The following is a 23,295-nucleotide window of genomic DNA, read 5'->3' on the forward strand; positions in this document are numbered from 1 at the left end:
CGGAAAGAGTGACTTTCCTCTCGTGGGGATAGGCTCCGAGAAACTTCACGGTGGCAGTGACATTTGAAGGCGGAGGAGGAGGGCTCCTCCAGGTGTGCGAGCTGGTTAGAGGGTGGGTGGTTCAGACCGTGCGTTGCAGGCAGCAGATGCGCGTGATCATGGTATATTTAGGGAGCTGCACACGGTCCTTTTCACAGTCTCTGGACAGTCAGGGCATGGGAGCTGAGTGGCATTCTACACACTGCTGCGTCAGAACTTACGCCGGTGATGAATTACTGAGGTTAGAGAATAATGTATAGCATATATAAATTAAAGCAGGGTTAAAGTTTTCCCATAATGACACCAGTATTGCCCATTTACATACCAACTGGCTTTCCTGAGTGTGAGAGAAAGGGTGGTGATTTAGCCAATTCCCTTGTGAGTTGTGAGCCTGCATCTGTCTTATCTGTCCCACGGCCATCGGCCTGGGTATGCCTTGGGGAGCATGTGTATTGCATGTGAATGACACCCCTCATGGGGGTCACGTGCGCACCAGTGGAATGAAAACTGCTCTCACTGGTGTTTTCCTTTGAGTCTGTTTAACCCACCAACTACATGTTTCATCCACACCATTTGTGGCCCCTTGGCTCTTTGTGACCTTGTAGGAACTGATGTTTTAGCTGAAGACTGACAGCAAATTTAGATGTTGATGATATAATTCTCATTTAGTTTTTAAGATGCAGATAAGTTTTAAATTCAGATTATGAATGTGAGGCATGTTCATACATGCACATACATGGGTTCAGGATACATGTTCCATGTCTGATTTCTTCACTCAAAAATAATAAAAATCTTTAACCATTTTCAGTGGTTGAACCATAATCCATTGTATGGAATATATTATTTTTGGTTTGATTCTCTGTAGACAAACAAATAGGCAATCTCTGTTGTTTGTCCATTATACACAATGCTGTAATGAACATCTTTGTAGACTTTAGGTATTTGAAGACCTTTAGGTATTTCATTAAATGAAATTCCTAGCAGTGGTATTGTTAGGGTAAGGACGTATATTTAACATTTCCATACATACTGTCAAACTATCCTGTAGAAGTTTTATGCCTATTTACAACCCCATGAGCAGGGCAGGAACTGGCTCACATCTGGGTGGTGCTGTCTGTATTCTTGCCAGTGCTTTCTTCCATCTTTAAGTTACTGGATGAGAAAGTAGGAGGAGATAAGAATACTTTTGGGGTGATTGAAAGTCGGTAGAAGCAGGGTGAGCCTGATGTCAAAAAGTACCTTGCATATGCACATATGTTCACCAAAAGATATGGACAAAATATTACAATTCCTAATTGCTCAACACTGAAAACAGTCCAAATATCCATCCACATTAGGATGGAGAAATAAATTATGATAAAATCATGTGGTGGAATACTATCCAGCATTGAGAATGAATGACCTACTACATGCTACAGCATGGGTGACTCCCATAATCACTGTGGAGCAAAGAAGGCAGACAGAACAAATTCAGTCCATTTATATAAAGCTCAAAAACAGGCAGAACAAATGTGAAGCGTTTTAAGTCATGCTAGCGGTTACCCTTGGCAGGTGTTAGCCACTGCTTATTTGTTTATGCTTTTTGCTAATATGCATGTTTCCTGGTGCCAGACCTAGTGCTTGGCATATGGTAGCTTCTCAAATATTTATTGAAAAAGATGAATTAATATTTTTTCACCTTTTAACAGATTTTGACCTAGGATTTAATATGAAGACATAGTGTTAATTAGTTGTGAGGTAAAATTTGGAGAATTCATACAAATGTGCTTATTATGATTTAAATATGGAACTTTATTCATAGGCCCTTCCTCTGTTTATCCTGTTGTGTGCCTTTGTTGCTTTTGTTGTTATTTATAAACCAGCCAGGCAGCTTAGTAGGGGGTAAGAAGATGGTTTTTGGAATCAGACAGACTTGGGTTCAATCCTGAGCTTATTCCTCTGTGGCCTTGGATGAGTTACTTAACCTTCCAGAAGCTCAGTTTCCCTATCTATAAAGTGAGGATAATATTACAACTTGCTTGATAGCATTGTTGTGAAAATAATAATATTAACATGAATAATAACTGGCAACTTTTGTATGTTTACTATGTCCCGGGCACCGATCTAAACCTTTAAAACATGGGACATCATTTGTTTAATCTTTCCAGTACAAATCTATTTGTGGTTTAGGGAACTGTAAGCCACAGAGTTAGTAAGCATGCGGCCAGAATTTAAACCCAGGTAGTTCCCTTCCAGAGCTCAAGCTTTTAACCACTGCCTCTGAGTGGAGGAAATATTGTACCAAGAGTGTTTAGCATAGTCAGTGTATGTTAGCTATGATGATCATCACTGTCATTTTCAACATTATTATTAATTTTTTTTTCTCCTTTCTCTCTCCCTCTCTCCGCCTCTGTTTTTCCTTCCTCCTGGCAGATGTTTTCCAGCAAGGTAAGCTCTCTGTCTCCTGCCTGCTTTTCCATTGCTTGTGCTCTTTTGGGAGAGTATCACCTGCGTGCAGAGGGTTATGGGGCTTTACATTCTTCTGTGGACGTATCATGGGAGCTTTCGGAGGTACCACGAGGATGATGGCCTGAGGTGGCCTGGAGTGCCATCAGCATTCCTGGGCCTCCACTGTCCAGCCTCTGCTTCTTCCTCTGGACCTTGCTTGGGAGCAGGGTCGGGGCTGGACAGTTGGGGCAGAGACACTGGGGAGGGGTTCATGGCCGGGCGCCTATCCAAGGGCAGGGCTGCTGTGGGGCTTGTGAGACTGGTGGGATCTAGTGTCTCTGGAGGGGATTGGGTGGAGGCCCCTGCATCAAGGCCAGCTGCAGCTTGGTCAAGGCCGCATACGCCACCTCCACCTGGGGGTTGCTTTGTCAAGCAAAAGTGTCGCTGACCTGGAGGTGTGGGCCAGACCATGGCTGGCTGGTCACTTTCTGCTCTTCAACCCAGGGACGCCTCACAACCCCTCCAATTGGTCCAGTGACTGAGAAGAGCCTGGCGAGGGTGTGCACTGTCTTATGTGTTTTGCCAGCCACGTTCACATGCTTGGGGGAGCTGGAGAGGGAAAGTGTAACCTAGACTGTGTCTTCCAGTACGTGTTTTAGTCCCCACTCAGGATACACAGCCACTGTGCTCTGGGAGACTCACAGACATGGTCTTATTGAACCTGCTAGATACACATTCAGGGGCAACTGCCTCTTTCCCTTTCTTTATGGCAGCCTGAAACCACCAGGAGAAAGTGGCAGGACCTGCCTGTTTATATTCAAGTTGGGAAATACGCTTGTCGCCCACGTCCGCCACATCTTTCTTGAATCCCAGGCTGGCTTAGAATAAAAGAGACCGGTTTAAAAATACATCCAGGCATCCCATAGATAGCTTCCAAAGAAATCTTACAGGCTGGATATTTTCACAACGATTGTTTTCATCCTAAACATGCAGCATGTTATGGAGAAAGTCGGTCTGCTCTCTCTGATAGAAGCGCAGTTGTGGGTAACAATGAGGGGACTTGTGTTGTCTTTTAAGAGTCTGGAGTCATAGACCTACTTTTATAAATAATTCATAAATCCCAACAAGCCGAAAGTAATAAGTTCCATTTGGCTAGAGACGAAGCCATAAGCAAAATTGAGAAGGTGCCACGACTGGGGGTGTAATGCATGTGCCGCTGTCAGGGCACTGGCTGCAGTGCGTTTTCTTCCTTGACAGATTGGGGGTTCAGTGGGATGCTCTGGGAGGGCAATTTTTTTCAGTGAACTAGAGAGCAAGCGCCCCTACCCCCAACACTGAATTGCATTTCTCCTTTTGAGACATAAAATGCTCGAGTTAGGAAAGTCTTGCTGGAGCACGTGTGCCGAGGCCCCTGGAGGATGGGGAGAGAAAAGGTTGGTATCAAATCTGGCTTTTCTACCCACAACTGTGAGCGTTCACGGTTGTTGTAGTCGGTATAAAAAATGGCTTATCAGACTGGTTATGTCAAGTTTGCCTCCTTTTTAATCAGTCATGCCATTCTATTGCTGGGATTTGCCTGTCAGGAAAAATGATATGCAGAGCAAAAGTTATAATCATCTGCAAATCACAGACTATCGAGACTGAATAGCATCTTCCAGAGACGGAAGCTGCTAGCTACCCGTGGCCCTGCGAGATGGCGGGCAGCAGCTCCCTCATAAGATATTACTAGGATTTCAGATGGGGAGAACTGAACTTGCTTTTGTGAATTATTTACATGGCTCTGGCCTTGCAGGACCATTTCGTACGGAGAGAGACATTTTCTAAAATGATGGCAAAGAACCGCCAGCTGGTACCCCCTCCTTACCTTTGCTTCTGGCCATTCTGCCTGTGAAATGAATGCTCAGTAAAATGTGACAGTAAAAATGTGCCAGTGCAGATGTAGAGAATGGACTTGAGGACACAGGGAGGGGGAAGGGTAAGCTGGGATGAAGTGAGAGAGTAACACGGACATATATACACTACCAAATGTAAAATAGATAGCTAGTGGGAAGCAGCTGCATAGCACAGGGAGATCAGCTCGGTGCTTTGTGACCACCTAGAGGGGTGGGATAGGGAGGGTGGGAGGGAGACGCAAGAGGGAGGGGATATGGGGATATACGTATGCATATAGCTGATTCACTTTGTTACACAGCAGAAACTAACACAACACTGTAAAGCAATTATACTCCAATAAAGATGTTAAAAAAAAAAAAGGTGCCAGTGACAGTAACATCAGACCAAAACAAAGGTGTTGTGTCTTACAGACAGAATCTGAAACATGACTGCACAGTATCTTCTGGGGTTGAACTCTTGTTCCAGAATTGTGCCGTTAACTTGAAACAGAGGGGCCGTGAATTGTGCTAGAAATAAACAGTAGAAAGCTGTGTGACTTCAGATGAACAGAAGCCACAGGGTTGGTTCTGCAGCCCATCCACACAGGACAGCTCTGAGTGGCTCTGGACTGACCACGCTGTGGGCACCCAGGCCCTGCTGGCTTTGGCTTGCGCAGGGACTCACGGGCAGCCTGGGGATACTGCTTTGCAAATGTGTACTTCTGGCGGTGAGGGAGTGAGGCCTCTTTGCCCAGAGGAGTCCCTGCATACTTGGGCTGCCGTGCACCGGGGCGGGCAGAAGAGGGAAGCAGGCTTGCAAGTTGACAACATCAGACATTCTCAGAGGAAACCGAAGTTCTTTCCTCTGGATTGCATTATCTTTAACTTCCCTACAAATCAATCTTGTTACAGCAGGTGACAGCGCAGCAGCTACTGCCGGGCCTTTCTCTGCTGTATCTGTGGTGTGTGCACGTGGGAGTGGATTTCTACCCTGTGCCGTTTTCAAGCTCATCTAGGGTCTTTCATCTGTAAATGCCACTTGCTGTGGCTGTTAGACCACAGGGCATGAGGACTGTCAAGGACCCGTGGGCCCACAGCTGGGCCTTCTGTATGTATGAGATACAGGGCCACGTTTTCAAGGAGGCTTAATTGACCCACATTTTCTGTTATCCGCAGAGCTCATGAGCCATTGGATGGCTCTCAGGAATTCTGAAGAGCCACAGAATTGCTCTTCACCACATCAAATGCAATTGGAAATGCTATACGTGCACACGTGTCTAGAATCTTGAGTTTTAGAGCACTTTTATACCGATTGTTTAATAATGAAGTCAAGACCACAAACACAGACACACACACATACACACACACACACACACACACACACACAGCTCATTTGAAGTTACTGAAGCACCTTTGAATGCTCATCCATAGGCTTAGCCTTGATTCTGAAATCGAACAGAAACCAAGAGAGTGGCTTGGAAATGAGAACACGACCTCTCAGCTGGGCATTTGAGAGCATCAGAGAGCACCGTGTAAAGATTTCACCATTGAGTTGATTCTCTGCTCAGTGAACTGAAGTCCCTTATAGACTCCTCTGTGCCCAAGAGGCATAACCTTCCCTCCTCCTCGGTGCTCACCCGGGGCTGGGATCTTGCTATTAGAGAAATGTTTCTTCCAGCTCAAGTAGTTTTTGATACCTTTCAAACATAGTGCGCTCGTTTATTTTGTAACCAGTAACCGTGTGCCAGGCACTTTCTAGGCCTTGAGGATAAAGGAGTGACCGAGACGGCAAAGACCCCTGTGCTCTCGGAATTCACGGTCTAGCTTGGGGAACATTCAGTGCCAAGCGTGCAAATTAACAAACAAGGCAAATTCCAAGAGGGGTACAAGCAGTGAAGAAAATATCATGGATGGTGCGATAGAGGCTGGGAGGGCCATTTTAGATGGGATGGCCAGAGAATGACAAGGAAGACGAGCTATTGGAGAATCTGGGGGACCAGCTGGGGAACTTGCAAGGGAGTGGCCTGGTGGGCAGGAACACCCCAGTGTTCCAGGATCAGAAGGAAGATGGAGTGAGAGAGGAAGTTGTGTGAAATGAACGAGGAGAGGAGGGCAGGCGTGTAGTCTCGGGATCAGAGGAAGGAAGTCAGTGGTGGGTTTTAAGCAGAAGAGTCACCTGGTCTTATTTACATTTAAAGTCGCCACACTGGCTGCTGTGAAAATGCACCAGAATGTGTGAGAAGTTAAAACCAGGACCAAGGCTGAGTGCTGAGCAGGCTCAGGCCGGGCTGAGATGCGACCCTGCCCACAGACCCTAGTTGCTCCCTTAGTGGGTCTCTGTGCCCCTGGGCAGTGGGAACGGATGGCCCCCTTCCCAGCCAGCTGCCCTCCACTGAGCGCCACACTTTCTGCATGTGTCGAGTCTTGTGCCATGACTTAAGGCTGGAAAATTATGCTCATCAAAGGCATCTTTAAAATATTCCTCTATGTGTCTTCAGATTTTAAAAAGCCACTTTTCTCCAATACATACCGAAGTGTATATCATCTGGATTACATACACTGATACATCATTAATGTATATATATTGCTATATACCTAGGAGATCCCAGTTTTGCTCACAGCAGTGTTGCTGCCTTTATTGAGGAACTTGGGCCAGCTGCTTTGCCCTGGAGCCTCAGTTTTCCCATCTGTAAAATGAGAGACTTGGGGAGATCCCTGACCCAATGTGGCTTTCTGCTGATGCTCTATCTTGATCAGTTTTAAGTGGATTTGAGTTAATAGAGTACAAAATGTCCCATGCTGCAGGTTTTGAGTATTATCCAGAGAACTTGGGTAAAAGCAGAGGTTTCCGAGTGGCTGAGAATTAAGGTGAAAAGAAATGTGGTTTCAGAAGTGTAACCTACTGTCATGGCCATTTGGAAACATCAGTTCTTTCCCACGTGGATTAATACTGGAATTCACACTGGATAGCATTGCTTTTACTAATCTGAAGAGAACAATAAATCATAGTTGGCTTTCTGGCAGCCCAGCCCAGCCCATTAATTGTTGAGGTGGGCTTGTGGTGACAGGGACCACTGCCATTTATAATGTGCTTGACTTAAGCTCTTTTGCATATTTCAAATGTATTGGTCAAACTGCTGGGGCTGGATCTTAGGTTTCCCCAACCACTTCAGAAAACCCATCTGGGGACTTCCCTGGTGGCTCGGTGGTTGAGAATCCTCCTGCCAATGCAGGGGACACGGGTTCGAGCCCTGGTCCGGGAAGATCCCACATTCCACGGAACAACTAAACCCGTGCGCCACAACTACTGAGCCTGCGCTCTAAACCCACGAGCCACAACTACTGAGCCCATGTGCCGCAACTACTGAAGCCTGCACACCTAGAGCCTTTGCTCGGCAACAAGAGAAGCCACCGCAATGAGAAGCCCGCGCACCGCAACAAAGAGTAGTCCCCCCTCGCCGCAACTAGAAAAAGCCTGCACGCGGCAACAAAGACCCAATGCAGACAAAAGTAAATTAATTAATTAATTAATTAAAAGAAAAAGAAAAAAGGAAAACCCATCTGTTATAAAGCTCTGACCCTTTAGCCATGAATTACGGACCCCCTGGTAACGTTACACATTATGAAATATTGTTTGCTTTATGAGTGTGGGATTTGGGTGAATAAATTAAATCTATTGTTACCACTTCCAGGGAAAAACTCCAAGTTGTCATATGATACTAACTAGTAAATGAGAAAAATGCATGAACATTTTTATGGTGGAAAGTGGTTGGTTCCCTGGTCACACTTCCTGTATGCTAATCTTTACCGTGTATGTATATCATCCCCCATTCTGTCCAGAATCAGTAGAATATCCAAGTCATGTAGGAAATGCATCCATCTTTCCAGAACAAACTGAACAACATTACCATTTAATTTCATGTCGACTCACTTTGTGTGTTTGTGTGTGATGTAGGAAAATGATAGGCATATTTAAATAATCACATTCTCGGAGATGCTTTACCACATTCTGCGTGGGCTGTGCCGGGTGGCCTGTTCCCTGCCAGGTGGCCTCGGGTGGGCTTTTCCTTGTAGCAGATTCAGTGTCCTCACTCCAGTCCCGGGATATGAGTCTCAGGTGAAGTTTCAGAGCCTCTCCTCCAAGGTACTTGAGTTTCAAAATTGCCAGATCAATAAAGGGGAAAAGTTTTATTGTTGAGATGGTCACTAATAAGAAGAGCAGTTTTTCTTTTTTAAATTTTATTTTATTGGGGTGATGAGGGTGATGATGATGCTGCCAGCATTTGTGCACCTCCCGTGTTCCAGGCATTGGGGCAGGTGCTTTACACACGTTTTCTCATTGAATCTGCCCCCATAGTTTATGAAGTAGGTATTATAACCAATAATCCCACTGTACAGATGAGAAAACTGAGGCACAGAGTAGAATCCATCTAGTGATGTTTATATAACTTGTGAGTGGTAGAGCCTGGATTTTTTTTTTTAGTTGAAAGGCGTTATTCTACAGAACAGTTTTAGATTTTTGGAAAAATCGTGACGGTAGTACAGAGAGTTCCCATATACACCACATCCCATTTCCCCTAACATCTTACATTAGGGTGGTTCGTTTGTTACAACTAATGACTCAATATTGATCCATTATTATTAGCTAAAGTCCATAGCTTATTCAGATTCCCTTAGTTTTTACCTAATGTCCTTTTTCTCTTCTGGGATCCCATCCAGGACACCACATTACATTTAGTTGCCATGTCTCCTTAGGCTCTTCTTGGCTGTGATGACAGTTTCTAAGACTTACCTTGTTTTTGATGACCTTGACAGTTTTGAGGAGTCCTGGTATTTTGAGTCTGTACTGTAGATGCCCTTCTCTTGGAATTTGAATGATGTTTTTCTCATGATTAGACTGAGGTTATGGGTTTTGGGGAAGATCACAGAGGTATAAAGCTCCATTTGCATGACATCATATCAAAGGCATTTACTGTCAACGTGATCTATGACTATTGATGTTGATCTTTAACACTTGGCTGAAGTAGTGTTTGTCAAGTTTCTCCACTGCAAAGTTACTTTTCCCCCTCCTTTCCATACTGTACTCTTTGGAAGGAAATCTATGCATAGCCTACTCTTAAGGAGTGGGGAGTTATGTTCCGTCTCATTGAGGGGAGGGTATCTACGTAAGTTACTTTTCTGCAAAGGAGATTTGGCCCTTATCCTTCATTTATTAATTTATTCAATCATTTATTTAGATCCATGTGGACTCATGATATTTATTCTATACCTTGGGCTATAAAACAATACCAATTTTATTTTCTTGCCTTGTCCATCAGGAGTTCTTTCAGTGGGTTCCTTGTGTCCCTTTGATATATCCTTGTCAATTATTTTTTGAGCCCTTCTTCAACACTTTCTGATACTATCGTGTAAGATGCTCCAAGTTCGTCTTGTATATTTCCCACCTCTGTCCTAGACTGTCGTTTCCTTAAGGAGCCCTGGTTCCTTTCATTGGAGGATGATGTTAGAACCAACATCTGGGTGCGAGGTGTGCTTGTTGTTACTGGGCTGTCATTTCTTTTAGGCCCTCTCAGCTGACAGAGCAAGGAAAAATATGTGTGTGTATACTAACCCCTGTATATATGCATATCTATTTCTCTATGTTGTATCTATATTAAGTGTGAGTTCTTACTGGTGTCTCTAACTTTTATCCGTTACCTCATAGATCATCTTAGCCTCCTCCCCTTGCTTATCTGTACTTTCCCACTCCCAAGGTGTGACCCCTGAGCCAGGAGTTTGAACGCAGGCAGTCTGGCTTCAGGTTTTGCAATACAATGTCTTGATTCCCATTGGAGGACTTTCTTCTACTCCTGGTGAAACACGGTCACAGACCTTTGACCCTCACTAGGCCCAACAGAACCACCCAGGTGCAGAGGAGTGAGTTTATTAGGTACCTGTCTTAGTCAGTTCTGGCTGCTATAACAAAATACCATAAACAGGGGGGTGGGGCGGGGTGTCAAACAGCAAACATGTATTTCTCATGGTTCTGGACCCTTCAAGTCTAAGATCAAGGTGCTGGGAGTTTCCACATCTGCTAAGGGCTGGTTTTGTGGTCCATAGAAAGCTGTCTTTTCTCCGTGTCCTCATGAGGCAGAAGGAGGGAAAGGATCTCTCTGGGGTCTCTTTTATAAGGGTACTAATCCCACATGACAGCTCTGCCCTCATGATACAATCATTTCCCGAAGGCCCTCGCCTCTTAATAGCATCATGTTGGGGGATGTGATTTCAACATATGAATTTTGGGAGGACACAAACATTCGGTCCATTGCAGAGCTCCTCTGCCTCCACGTCAGACCTAGGCTTGCTCTTGTGACTTCTCAGCCAGTTCTAGCTCCAGAAGCTTCTAAGTGGGTTTGCCTCATCTCAAGCAGATTGCATAGTGCCTTGTTTCTGAGCAAAGGCATTTGTACTTCCTCCATAGCCTGGGCAGGCTAGGGGTAAAACAACTGGTCTATTTATAATATCCCAGCTGTTGAGTGCTTAAAGCTCCCTACACCTTCCTTAGATTGATTGCTGCTCACTGGAGTCCAAGACAGACCATCCTTTTAGTCACTGAGTTTGTCCTGGAGACAGATTATGAGGCTGTGAGTGTTTCCAGCTTAGGCAGGAGGGAGCATGAGAGGTTGAGCGTGTTGTTTGTTTGGGCTGTCACCCATCTGCCAATTTTCCCCAGCTTTCTCTCTTTGACGCCCCTTTCCAGATGCCCAGGCTGGTACACTCTCCCCTCGAGGCAGAGGGGATGTTCTGACTTGGAGGCCTGCCTGTGACAGCCGCGTTCATTCATCAGGCCCGCTGATGGGGGCACCTGTGGAGACAGGTGGTGCCCATTTGCTCATGTCCTCTGCTACCTCTGGTACACTTGGTCCCCTCTAGCCCAGCAGTCAGGGGATGGGGGCTCTGGAACCCCATGATGTTAGGGAACTCCATTTCCATTGTCTTTGGAGCTTGGCTTGCTGGAAGCCACAGAACATTACAAACAATCCTAGTTGATTCATTCAAATTTTTTGATCTTAGCTGAAGCAATCTTTTGGGAAGCATTTTGCCAGTTGATAGAAGTGTGTTCTTTATACTTGACAGTAGGTTTGGCAGCGTGTTCTCACAGTGATGGCTGGATATGGACACTCACTGACATGCTGCTTTCTTCTAGGAGACACTAGGCCAGGCCTCCTCAAGCCATGCTCACCTTAATTTCTAGCATTCCCCCCCCCCATCTCGTCCTGTTTATCCCCAGAAGGCTCTACCCGATTGATTCCAAGTCTTAAAAATGCTCGTCCACACCTCTGTACCTTTGGATCAATTGATTGCTTTATTTGGAATGCTCTCTCCTCTTTTCAGCAACCCTTGTCCTGTTCTGCACCCTGGCCTCAGAAGAGTCCCCAGGTTCTGCCATCACGGTGGGTGGCCCAGGGGTGGGTGCTGTAGGTCCTCAGCCTGATGCTGGTGATTCCAATGCGTGTGTGAGAAGCAGACTCTCGTTTTCACGCGGTCCTCTGCTGTCTTGTTAGGACAGTGTCTACAGCCACTGTGATGACATTTTACCTGGAAATGGTTGAGATTTCAGCTCCCCTCGCAGTCCCCCTCCTAGCTATGCCCCTGCTCACTCTGTAAAACTCAGCCTGAGTCTTCTGTGCTGGGTTATCCTGACTCACTCCCATCCCAACAGGTGGGGAATTCGTCCTTCCACTCTGGAGTTACTCATCGCCTCCTCCCGCCTCTGTCAGAGCTTCTCTCACATTGTCGTAATGATCCGTCTAAGCCTCCCCATCCCACTCCCGGACAGAAGGAATTGTGTCTTTTAATTTGAGCTCCTAGCACCAGATGCAGTGCTTGGCACAGAGTAGGTGTTCAATAGATGTTTGACGAATGACAGTGGAACGAAACGACAATACTCAGAGGAAGCGGCATTTTGTGTGTCGCTGGTGTGCGTGTGCGCACGTGCACGCACATGTACGCGTGTGCATGTGTGAGCATGTACACACACTTCTTTTACGTTTGACAGTTTAGGTTCTTTAATAAAGAGTTGAGACAGGATGTTGGCAGTGTAGCAGCTGGTCATGTTGACAGCCAAGACAAATCATTTTCCTGTCCGTGAGTCCAAAAGTCTTTTTCCATTCTTTGCCTTCACCACTGTTTTTTTCTTTTTTTTTTGAGGGGACAGTATTTGGACCTAGAATGAATCAGCAGATATTTACCAGCTCCCGTCTGTGCAGGTATGAGCAGGAACATAGGATATTTAGCAGACACTGTTCCTACCTCCAAATGCTGACGGCTTCACTGGAAACTCAAAAGCCAGTCAGTCTGTGGGCTGGTGGGCTCTGTCCTTTCCCAGTGCTGGAGGAAGTCATAGAGGACGGGGGCCCCTGGGAAAGGGGCAGAACTGCTGAAAGAGTGGAGCTGGAGATGGTTTTGAAGGAGGTAGAAGGCCTGAGTGGGCAGGACCAGGCTAGGCCTGTGGGTGGGTGGGTTGGAGAGAGAACAGTCTGAATGGAGGTGGAGACAAAGACAAGCATGGTGCTGCGTTTATGGAATTTCGAGAGGGCAGTGAACCCGCCAGGCTCAAGGTTGGGATCGGATGGGACCAGCTACGGAGCCTTCACAGGCTGTCCATAGCCAAAAACTTCTTTGTCTTTTTGTGCCCCCAACACTCCCAGTGTGATTGAAAAGATTTTGTCTATCACATGCATAGTATTGTTACGGAGCTATCCCATTTTTTATTATTCATTCTATTACTCCTTTGGCTATTTAAGGATGACCAATCAGTGTTGTTGATCTTTACAGTGAATTAGTTATGCCCCTGAGTTGATGGAATTCCAATCCATAAAAAAAACCAGCTTGATATTTTAGATAGCTTGAACAATGGTTTTCTTGGTTATTTTAAAATCTAGGCGGCAAAATTTAGACTTGTTCTAGGAAGCACAAGAAAGTCATTGTAGCTTTTTGGGCAGAGAAATAGCATGCACTGTGCACACGATAAAAGTGCTGTGTGTCGGGTGGCAGAGGGTAAAGATGGCCTTTGCTTACTTAAGTACAGTGTGCCAGGCACATACTTTAACTCCCTTCTTCCCCAGAATAACCCTATGAGTTTCACATACTGATTTGTCTCCATTTTTATCCCCATTTTTCAGATGCTGAAATTGATTCATAAAGCTTACGTAGTTTTACTTTGCAGAGGGGCTCCCGTCTAGTAAAGGATAGAGTCTGAATTCAGACAATTGGACTTAGTCCGAATTCTTATGACTGTATCACAAAGTCATCTTGGAGGGACCAGATTAATGGTTAATGTAGGTGATAACTATAGGGGTGTTCATTGCAAATTATTTCAACTTTGCTCTACGTTTGAAGACTTCATAATAAAATATGGAGAAAACAAAGAAAACCTAGTTGGGTTCTTTATATAAATAGAGATCACATGGCCTCAGTAGTCATGGATACAGAGGAGAGTCAGAAGGTGGGCCTCCCCAGAGGAGAGGGCAGGGCCTGGGGCCCGGCTGTGGGGCTCCAGGTGAGGTGGAGGACCCAGGTGAGAGAGGGGTGGAGAGCAGGTTGAGTGCTCTGCTAGTTTCCTGGGGCTGCTGTAACAAATAACCAAAAACTTGGTGGCTTAAAACGACAGAAATTTATTCTCTCGCAGTTTTGGAGGCCAGGGGTCTGAAATCAAGGTGTTGGCGAGGGCATGCTCTCTCTGAAGCCTCTAGGGGAGGATCCTTCCTTGCCTCTTCCAGCTTGTGGAGGCTCCCAGCAATCCTTGGTGTTCCTCGGCTTGTAGGTACATCTTTCCATCATCTCATCACATGGCCTTTTTCTCTGTGCACCCCCTCCTCATCTTATAAGGACACCAGTTACTGGATTTAGGGCCCACTCTAATCCAATATGACCTCATCTTAATGACATCTGCAAAGACCTTATTTCCGAACAAGGTTACATGCTGAGGTTCAGGGTGGACATGAATTTTGGGGTTGGGGACACCATTCAACTGCGACGGGTGACTAACCAGTCTGGGAGGTCCAGAAGGAGGAGCGGGGTTTATGGGAGGGCCGGGACAGAAAAGAGAGTAAAGGGCTGGAAGATAGGGAGGAAACCCTGAGCAGAGTGGAGAAGGAAATCAAATTAAATTTGGCAAGAGAAAGAAACAAGGGCTCAGGAGAGAGGAAAACAAGGCAAGTAGGTTTTCGAGGAAAGGGCCGTGCCTCAACCGTAGGCCTCTCTATCCATTTATCTCCTGAATATCTTAAAGAATTAAAATGTAAATCTCGGAAATTAAATCCATGGGCATAGTGTAAACAGAGGGGGCTTTTGCAGAACAGACAAAGCTGTTCTTTTTCCTTGTGAAACAGCCATGGTGGGAAACCACGTCTGTATGCACAGAATTTATTTGAGATGGATTAAGGCTAGTGATGAGCGAATCTCTGAAGGATTGGAGGTGCAGTTCTCATAAGCCTGCAAAAGTTCAGCTCCTTATCTGAGGCTTATCCAAACCTGACGAAACCTTTTAGGCCAGCATGGAGGTTAGGGACCTCCAGCAGTTGAAAGTTAATATCCTGCATCAGGAAACCACCTGCATCGCCAGGGGAGGTGGGGAGAGAGGCCTATAAATTAATGTGCTCTCGGAAGGGAGGCTGGCTGTGGTTTGGGGCTTCCTGAGCTTGGACCACCCACTCTCTTTGGTGAGGGGATTACGAGTTCAGTCCTTTGAGCACTCTGGGGGAGGGAGGTAATGCATCCTAGTTCTTGAGATCTTTTACCACCTTCAGTTCTCACGTCAGCTCAGTCGCCTCCTCAGGCCTCCATTTGGATGCTTGGACCCCGGAACATTCCTCCTGTAGCGGGCTACTCTTAGAGTTAGGCAATCACCTCCTCAGAGGAGCCTTCCCTGGCCATCTTTGCTGAAGATTTACCTCTAGACACTTTGCCCATCGCCTCATTTATTTCCTTAACAGCACTTGTGCAAAATGGGTAATGGGTTGAATAGAGTGCTCCTGAAATTCATGACCCCTGGAACCTCAGGACGTGACCTCATTTGGAAATAGTGTTAGTGAAGGATCTTGAGATGAAATCTTCCTTGATTTAGAGTGGGCCCTAAGTTCAATGACTGGTCATCCTTTTAAGAAGAGGAGAGGACCCAGAGAGATACAGAGAGAAGGCCATGTGAAGATGCAGGCGGCGATGGAGTGATGCTGCCACAGGCAGGAACAGCTGGAGCCACCAGAACCTGCAAGAGACAGAGAAGGGTTCCTTCCTAGAAACTTAGAGGGAACACAGCCCTGCTGACACCTTAATTTTAACCTTCTGACCTCCAGAACTGTGAGAAAATACATTTCTGTTACTTTAAGCCACTAAATTGATGGTCATTTGTTGCAGCAGTCCTAAGAAACTAATACAGCACTCAATACTGTCTGAAATTATTTGTTCATTTTTTTGTTTACTTCTTGTTGGCCTGTGTCTCCAGTTGGAATATAAACTGCTTAGGTACCAGGGCCTTGCTGTGTTATTCATCCCTACATTCCAGTGTCTAGAACAGTGCTGGGCACAGTGTAAGTGCTCAGTAAATATTTGTCAAGTTAATGAACCCTGTGAGATAAACATTGCTGTGTTGCTCTCTGGGTGACAAAACTGTCACCCAGAGAGGTTTATTAACTCACTCAAAGTCACACGTTTGGAAGAGTCAGGATTCAAACCTCGGGCCTTCTGGTCCTCAACTTCAGGATCGTTCTACTGCACCACCACAGCTTTATTGAAATTAAAAAAAAAAATTATCCTTAATAAATTTACACCTTATTTTGAAATACATCCTCCCAAAATAGTATAGTATTATACCTTACCAAGTCAGAGCTGGAACTTTCCCTAAGAGGTTTGGCATCTTAGCCTGCCCTGGAGGGGAAGGAAGTTCTCTTAGGCATAGAGACATGCAGCCTGCACGCACACACCAGCAGAGCCAAGACCAGATTCTCCTGTGGCCTGACCTTCCATGAGGGAACTGGATGCTGATTGCACGTTGGCCGGATGTGTGTGCGTTTACAGACAGACTGGGAAGGGCACGATGCTCAGGTAGATTGTAACTCTGATGGTCACTCCTTCTCTCCTGTCCGTGCAGAAGGAAAAAAGAGAACTTGGGGGCTTCCCTGGTGGCGCAGTGGTTGAGAATCTGCCTGCCAATGCAGGGGACACGGGTTCGAGCCCTGGTCTGGGAAGATCCCACATGCCGCGGAGCAACTAGGCCCGTGAGCCACAATTACTGAGCCTGCGCGTCTGGAGCCTGCGCTCCGCAACAAGAGAGGCCGCGATGGTGAGAGGCCCGCGCACCGCGATGAAGAGTGGTCCTCACTTGCTGCAACTGGAGAAAGCCCTCGCACAGAAACGAAGACTCAACACAGTCATAAATAAATAAATAAATAAATAAATAAATAAAAGAACGTGAATTTCTTAAAAAAAAAAAAAAAAGAAGAAAAACCACTGCCTTTAGTAACAGGATGGACTGGCCAGAGCCAATTCAGATTGTGGGGACCAGTCTGAAGTGAGCAGGGTTGGCTGGAGGCTGGAGATGTTGCAGCTGAAGGCCAGCATCAGCAGATGAAAGCAGCCATGTTCTAAAAAAAAAAGAGAACTTGGATTTGACTTTTCTTTTTCCTGCTCACTCAAGCACATCTACGTCACCATTAGGTTTTATCTGGGGCCTGCTTTTTGTCTTGGGATTGATGACTGTGGATTTGACTCCTTATGGATCCCTTGATGCCTGCCCTGAACTCTCACCTCTAGTTCTCAACTTCAACAAGCTCGCATCACTCATCCTTTTTAGCTCCTGTGGAACTGCTTGTACCTGCTTCTTTACTAGTCTACTCTAGTGCTGTCCGCCTGCTTTTTTTTCCTCTCTCTCAGACACACACATGATTTTAACTTTTTTTTGGTAAAATATGTACATACTTTTCACTTTTTTATTAAAGGAAATATGCTTTGATGCGCCAGCAGAACTGCTCTAGTTTCTGCGGACCGTAGGACTATGTGGCTTCCTATTTAGTACCTATGAACAAATGTACGTTTTTTACACTTTTTAAGCAAAGGGAGTTACATTGTAGGACTTTGGTGTAAAGCTTGTCTTCCCCCTTACTCCAACTTTTTCTCTTTTTTTTTGTAAATAAATAAAACTTGGTTCTTAAGAAAAATAATAGTATATAGAGTATAGGTTTTCTAATATCCTTTCCTAGTGCATGTGCTGGTTATATGAGGATGACTCTAGATTTTGGAAATAAGGTCAAGGGCATTCAAAGTTCATTTTGCTAAACAAAGTGAGCAAATCATCAGGTGTGGTATTGCCAGTCTGGGTCTGAAATAGGATGTAGTGTTAGGGTTAGCAGAATGGCTTTCCTGTTCGCCCCCACTGGACTACAGGCTTCTTGTTGGTGGGACCTATCTTCATCATCTTTTTATCTCCAGGCCTCGTACACAGTCGGTATTTAATGGATGTTTGAATGAGTGGATGGGTGAATGGATGACTAATAGCCTTACGGTGAGCCTTATTCTGAAAAATAATTTTCTATAGCATTTAGAAAAATGATTACACATGTGGCCACTCTGAAGGTACATATCAGCATTCTGTTCTGTTCAAGGAGGCCCCTGGCTGTATGGTCATGGCTTATGTGTTTGAGTGGATCAACGGTATATTAAATTCTTATGTTATGTTTTCTTATGGCCACCAAAGTGTGGTTGCTCTAAAATCTAGAAAAAGTATAGATACAAAGTAGAAAATTCACGTCATAGTAGACTGGCATTGAGGGGACTTGGGGACTTTTTTGGGCACCATACCTAACTACTGGGTGATATCACGAAAGTTAGTTTTGATGCTTGAATTTTCTCATCTATAAGATGAGGGGATTAGACATCATCTTGAAGACTCATCCTGTATAGTCTATTATTCTGAGAAATGATGACTTCAGCCACTTCTGCTTTGATACTCTAAACTCTTTACCTTGTCTATCCCCCCCCACCACCCCCCAATTTGGATCTTTCCTTCTTAACTAGCTTTTAGGCCTCTCCTCCATCATGGTATCCCCAGGGGCATGGTGAGCTGAGGCTGGCATGTATATTTCATCTCACTCTGGACTAAGTGTTAATCACCCTGAGACTGCCGTGGTTTTTGGAACAGCTTAGGACTGTGTCATTTCTGTGAACTTGCTTCTTGTTTGAAATAGTGGTATGAAGGTTTCCGAAAAGTCAATCAGAATTTTGAGGGGGATTTCAAAGCCTTATTCAAAAGGTTTCTAAGCTAAGCGTTCTGGTCCTTGCCCTTCTTTGTGTCTGGTGAGGATTCCCAGGGGGGAACAGCTCGACTGGCAGCACAGCTCTCCTTCAGAAACTCATGCCTGTCTCTTTGTCTCTACTTTCCTCATTCTCTTAGACTTTAAAGATCGTATGGTAGACAGAATAGTGGCCCACCAAAGATCTGTGCATCCAAATCCTTGAAACTTGCGAATATGTTATGTTGCATGGTAAAAAGGACTTTGCAGACTTTTGCTTAGGGCACCCATCTACGCGGGGGTGAGGGTGGTAAAACATCATCAAATATGGCTTCTTAAAAAGAGTATGGGATGTATATGGAAAAAGCTGTTTGATAAGTAGTTTGGGATAAGAAGTGGAACCCTAAAGGAACCCCTTCCTTGGTGAGGCTTAGGTTTCACTGCATAGTGTTTGCAAGTTTGAGTCTAAGCAGAATTTCTTGGGACTAGGCAGGGGGATATGAGTGCCCTACTGATGGTCCTTGTTACCCTCCCCTAAGACAGCACTTAGTTTGCCTTCTCCAAGAATACTGAGCAACTATGTAAAGGCTATCAGTTTGAAAGACACAAAATCAGCACTCTGCCTGGCATGCCATGTATCTCAGTTTGACCATGAAAGTATAACAAAAAAGATAGAACTAAATCAGTAGGTCAATTTTTTTTTTTTTTTTTTTTTTTAATTTTAAAAATTTAGCTACTTTTATTTTTATTTATTTATTTATTTTTGGTTGTGCTGGGTCTTCGGTTCGTGCGAGGGCTTTCTCTAGTTGCGGCAAGTGGGGGCCACTCTTCATCGCGGTGCGGGGACCGCTCTTCATCGCGGTGCGCGGGCCTTTCACTATCGCGGCCCCTCCCGTTGCGGGGCACAGGCTCCAGACGCGCAGGCTCAGTAGTTGTGGCTCACGGGCCCAGCCGCTCCGTGGCATGTGGGATCTTCCCAGACCAGGGCTCGAACCCGTGTCCCCTGCATTAGCAGGCAGATTCTCAACCACTGCGCCACCAGGGAAGCCCCCAGTAGGTCAATTTTAAGTAGAGAAAAAGTTCTCCTAGAAAGCACTAAGGAAGACTCAATGGGAGATGTTTTTTCTAAACTTGGCTGTGAAAGTATAACAAAAAAAGATAGAACTAAATCAGTAAATCGATTTAAAATAGAGAAGTTCTCTCAGAAGGCACTAAAGAAGGCTCAATGGGAGATGTGTTTTCTAAACTTGGCCAAGAAGGAAACAAAAACATTACTTCAGTGCAGGGGTTAACAAACTGTGGCCGCTAGCTGGCTGCCTATTTTTGTAAATAAAGTTATATTGGAACCCAGCCAAGCCCCTTCATTTAAATGTTGTTTATGGCTGCTCTTGCACCACAGTGGCAGTTGAATGGTTGCCACAAAGACTATATGGTCTGCAGACTGAAAACATTTATTATCTGGCCCTTTACAGAAAGAGTTTGCTGACCCCTGCTCTCCTTTGCCTCCACAGCAGGTATTTGGTCAGCAGACATAATGATCAGAAGTTTCAGAGACGGTTCTCAATCTGTTGAGGGAATGAAGATGAAGATATCGATAGAGTGAGGAAGTGAGCTTACCAGTATGTCAGAAGGGCTCCTAAGTGTTGGAGTATCTTCTTAATTCATTCACATAGCAAAAAATTATTGATGCTTTGCTGTGTGTCAATCAGTAGGTTAAAGGTTGGTCATAAAAAAAAAAGTTTCTCAGTGGTTTTGTTTCTGTTCTAATTGTTGAGCATTGGTAATCCATGGATATAGGGTAATTCTATGTCGACCAGAATACTTAATTATTCAGGAAACTGGTCCTTGATCCAGCTAAATATTGTGTACTTAGTTAGATATCGACAAGAGCTATACTAGAAATTTTAATTAACCTTTTAAACTCCCTTTCAATTTCTTCAAGATAAATTAGAAAGTATGGGGTGTCTACTGGGTTCATCCGAAGTGAGGGGTAGTTTAAAGTTGACCCAGAAAGGTGAGCTGGGTCAGGAATGATTCATTGGACATGGCTTTGTTTTCTTGACTTTCTGGTGGGAAAGAATTCATGTGGTTACTTTTAGATTTTCTATTCTCATTTATCAGTCAACTTCGGCAACATCGATTTACCTAACAGACCTAACTTGTAAATAGTAAAATAAATTTATGGGAATATTTAGAAACTAATTTCTGCATATACAGCAGGTTGAGAGACAGAAAATTATTAGTAACTCATTCGCCATCCTAAGGCTTCTCATTTAAGAGTTTATAATGAGCTTCCTTTTCAGAGATTGTTGACTCTGGTTGGCTTTGGGACAGGGCTGGCACAGGTACATGGACGTGGGGGAGGGCTACCTGGAAGCAGGTCCAAATGCACGAGGACCCCCACTAGGCTTGGCTTAGAGACTGTCTGCATCCCCTCTGCCTGTCTTCTCAGGTAGCAGAGCACAGAATTTTCCCAACAAAGACAGGATTTGTGTCTCTTAGGAGACGGGTCGTTCTCTGCTGCCTACCTCGGAAAATACAAAACAGATGTAATTGATGGTGAGGGATTGGTGACATTTCCATGAACTTGGAACTTAACGAAGCCCTTTATCTTTTATTCCCAAAGTATAGTTTTTTTTCACCTCCTGTCCCCAAAGTGTATTTGTTTTTAATTTCCTTTGAATGGTAAAGAATATGTTCATAGATTTTTAGGAATCAACTCAAAAAACCCCAAAGTCTTAAAAATCCTTTCTGTTTCCTGCCCCTCCCCAAATTTTAATAGCCCCTGGAGTGGGTGTGGAGGTAGCAGGAGTCTTTTGTACTTTCTAAACCTGCTGTTTGCACAAGTGGCTGTTATGACTGCAGCCACATAATTGCTCTTAAAATGCCTTGGTAATAAAAAAAAAAAATCTATTTTTATTTCGTAATCCTGATGCTCCTTGGCTTCCACTTTTCTAGGCCACTTTAGTAACTTCTGAAAATTAGCCTGATGAATATGGTTTCCCAACTTGATTGAAGAACAGCTCTTTGTCATGGGGGTTGGCTGTGTGCGTGGAGGGGAGTTGTGGAGAGATGGAGGGGGTGGAGTTGTAAAAAGAGTGTAGGATTTGATTCCTAGGTGGCAGCTGTTTCTGCCTTCACTTGACCACTTAAAAGAAAACATAAAGATAGAAAGTGTACTTTCCAACACTCCCCTGGGACTGCCTCTGTTTCTCCAGGCTTGGTTGGGAATGAAAGGAAGCGTCTCTTATTCCTTGACTGTTCTTGGTGCCCAGAACTGGTTGCTGGGACAGCCAGTTTGGATCTTCAGCACTGTGGAGGACCCAGCCACATTCATATGGAGTCTTCTGTGTTTTTATAAGCCATACTTCTAAGAGGATGCGCGCAGGCTGAGGCTGGGCGGTCAAGAGCTTGTCAGCTTTGAGAGAGAGGTTTCCCCCTGGGGTGAAGGTGCACTAGGCAGCTTCTTCTGATTCTCAGATTCTGCAGTTTGACTCTTTGTAGATTCAGCCTCCAAACAAAGCCAGCTCTGTATCTGCTCTGGACAATTCACTTACCCTTCACTAGACCATTGTGTTGATCTGACTTGGGATGCCCTGGAAGTAGGGACTCCCAGGGAGGACCATCCTAGAGGAGTTTTCAGGAGCTAGTGGTGGTGCCGAGGGCAGGTAATTGAATGGCGGTTCCTGGGCAGACCTACCCCTAACATCTGGGGCCCCTGGGCCGGGGTGCACACAGAGGCCTGCCTCAGCTCCTTTTCTAGATGAGAGGCCTCAAGACACCCAACCTGCAAACCCCAACTCCCAGTCTCTGGTAGGAATGAGAATTTATTTGTTTGCATTAAGATAGATATTCCTGGCCCATGGGGAAGAGGAATTGGTCTGGGGCAGGGCATTCAAAACAAGGTTATTTTATATCAGTGCAGGCAACAAGCCCCAAACCACTAAGGAATGAAATTACTCCTTAACTCATGGTGAGGAACAAAAGAAAGGATTCATTTGAATTTTGCACTGCTATCCAGACAACTCCTAACCTGCTGGTGACTGCAGACTAACTTGGAATTTTTCACATTGCCCTGATCACTGAAATACCAGGCCTTTATTTTTCTTTCAAATGCTTTAGCTCATTTTAAAATGTTTTCAAATACAGTCCCCCTCAGTATTCGTAGAGGATCCGTTCCAGGACCTCCCCTTGGATACCAAAATTCAAGGATGCTCAGGCCCCTTATATAAAATGACAGTATTTGCATATAACCTACGCACATCCTTCCATATACTTTAAATTATCTCTAGATTATTTGTAATACCTAATACAATGTAAATGTTGTAAATGCCATGTTTTACTTTTTGGAACTTTTCTGGAATTTTTTTTTTTTTTTTCCTGAGTACTTTTGACCCACGGTTGGTTGAATCCACAGTGTGGAACCTGTGGATACAGGGGCCAACTGTCTTTGGAGGAGACAGTCTAGTAAAAACCTTGTCATGTTTCCCTGGCAGTGTGTGAGTGAGCCCTTCTTACAGGGTGAAAACAATTAAAATTAAGTCAGGCTGTAGGATGCTGTATGGTTTAGAATATCAGTTTTTCACGATGTGGCTGCTGAAAAGTTTATCGCCTTGTGCCAAAAAAAGTCATTCTGATTTCATTTTTGAAAGTTGAATATACTTTCTTTATAATTATGCTTCTTATTTGGC

General features: G+C 44.8%; 1 protein-coding gene across 2 annotated transcripts in view; it reads left to right on the forward strand.

Annotated features, from left to right (window-relative positions):
* GFRA1 (GDNF family receptor alpha 1) overlaps positions 1-23,295 on the forward strand; it is a 227,726-nt gene that overhangs the window by 54,919 nt on the left and 149,512 nt on the right. The window contains exon 5 of one of the 2 annotated variants that reach the window (XM_036829574.1): positions 2,452-2,466. The exons of the other annotated variant lie outside the window; for it this stretch is intronic. Within the exon in view, the coding sequence (XP_036685469.1) occupies positions 2,452-2,466 (15 nt within the window). The remainder of the gene's footprint in view (positions 1-2,451; positions 2,467-23,295) is intronic. 2 annotated transcript variants of the gene reach the window in all.

This window comes from Balaenoptera musculus, chromosome 16 (assembly GCF_009873245.2).
Source record: "Balaenoptera musculus isolate JJ_BM4_2016_0621 chromosome 16, mBalMus1.pri.v3, whole genome shotgun sequence".
NCBI classification, from domain to species: Eukaryota; Metazoa; Chordata; class Mammalia; order Artiodactyla; family Balaenopteridae; genus Balaenoptera; species Balaenoptera musculus.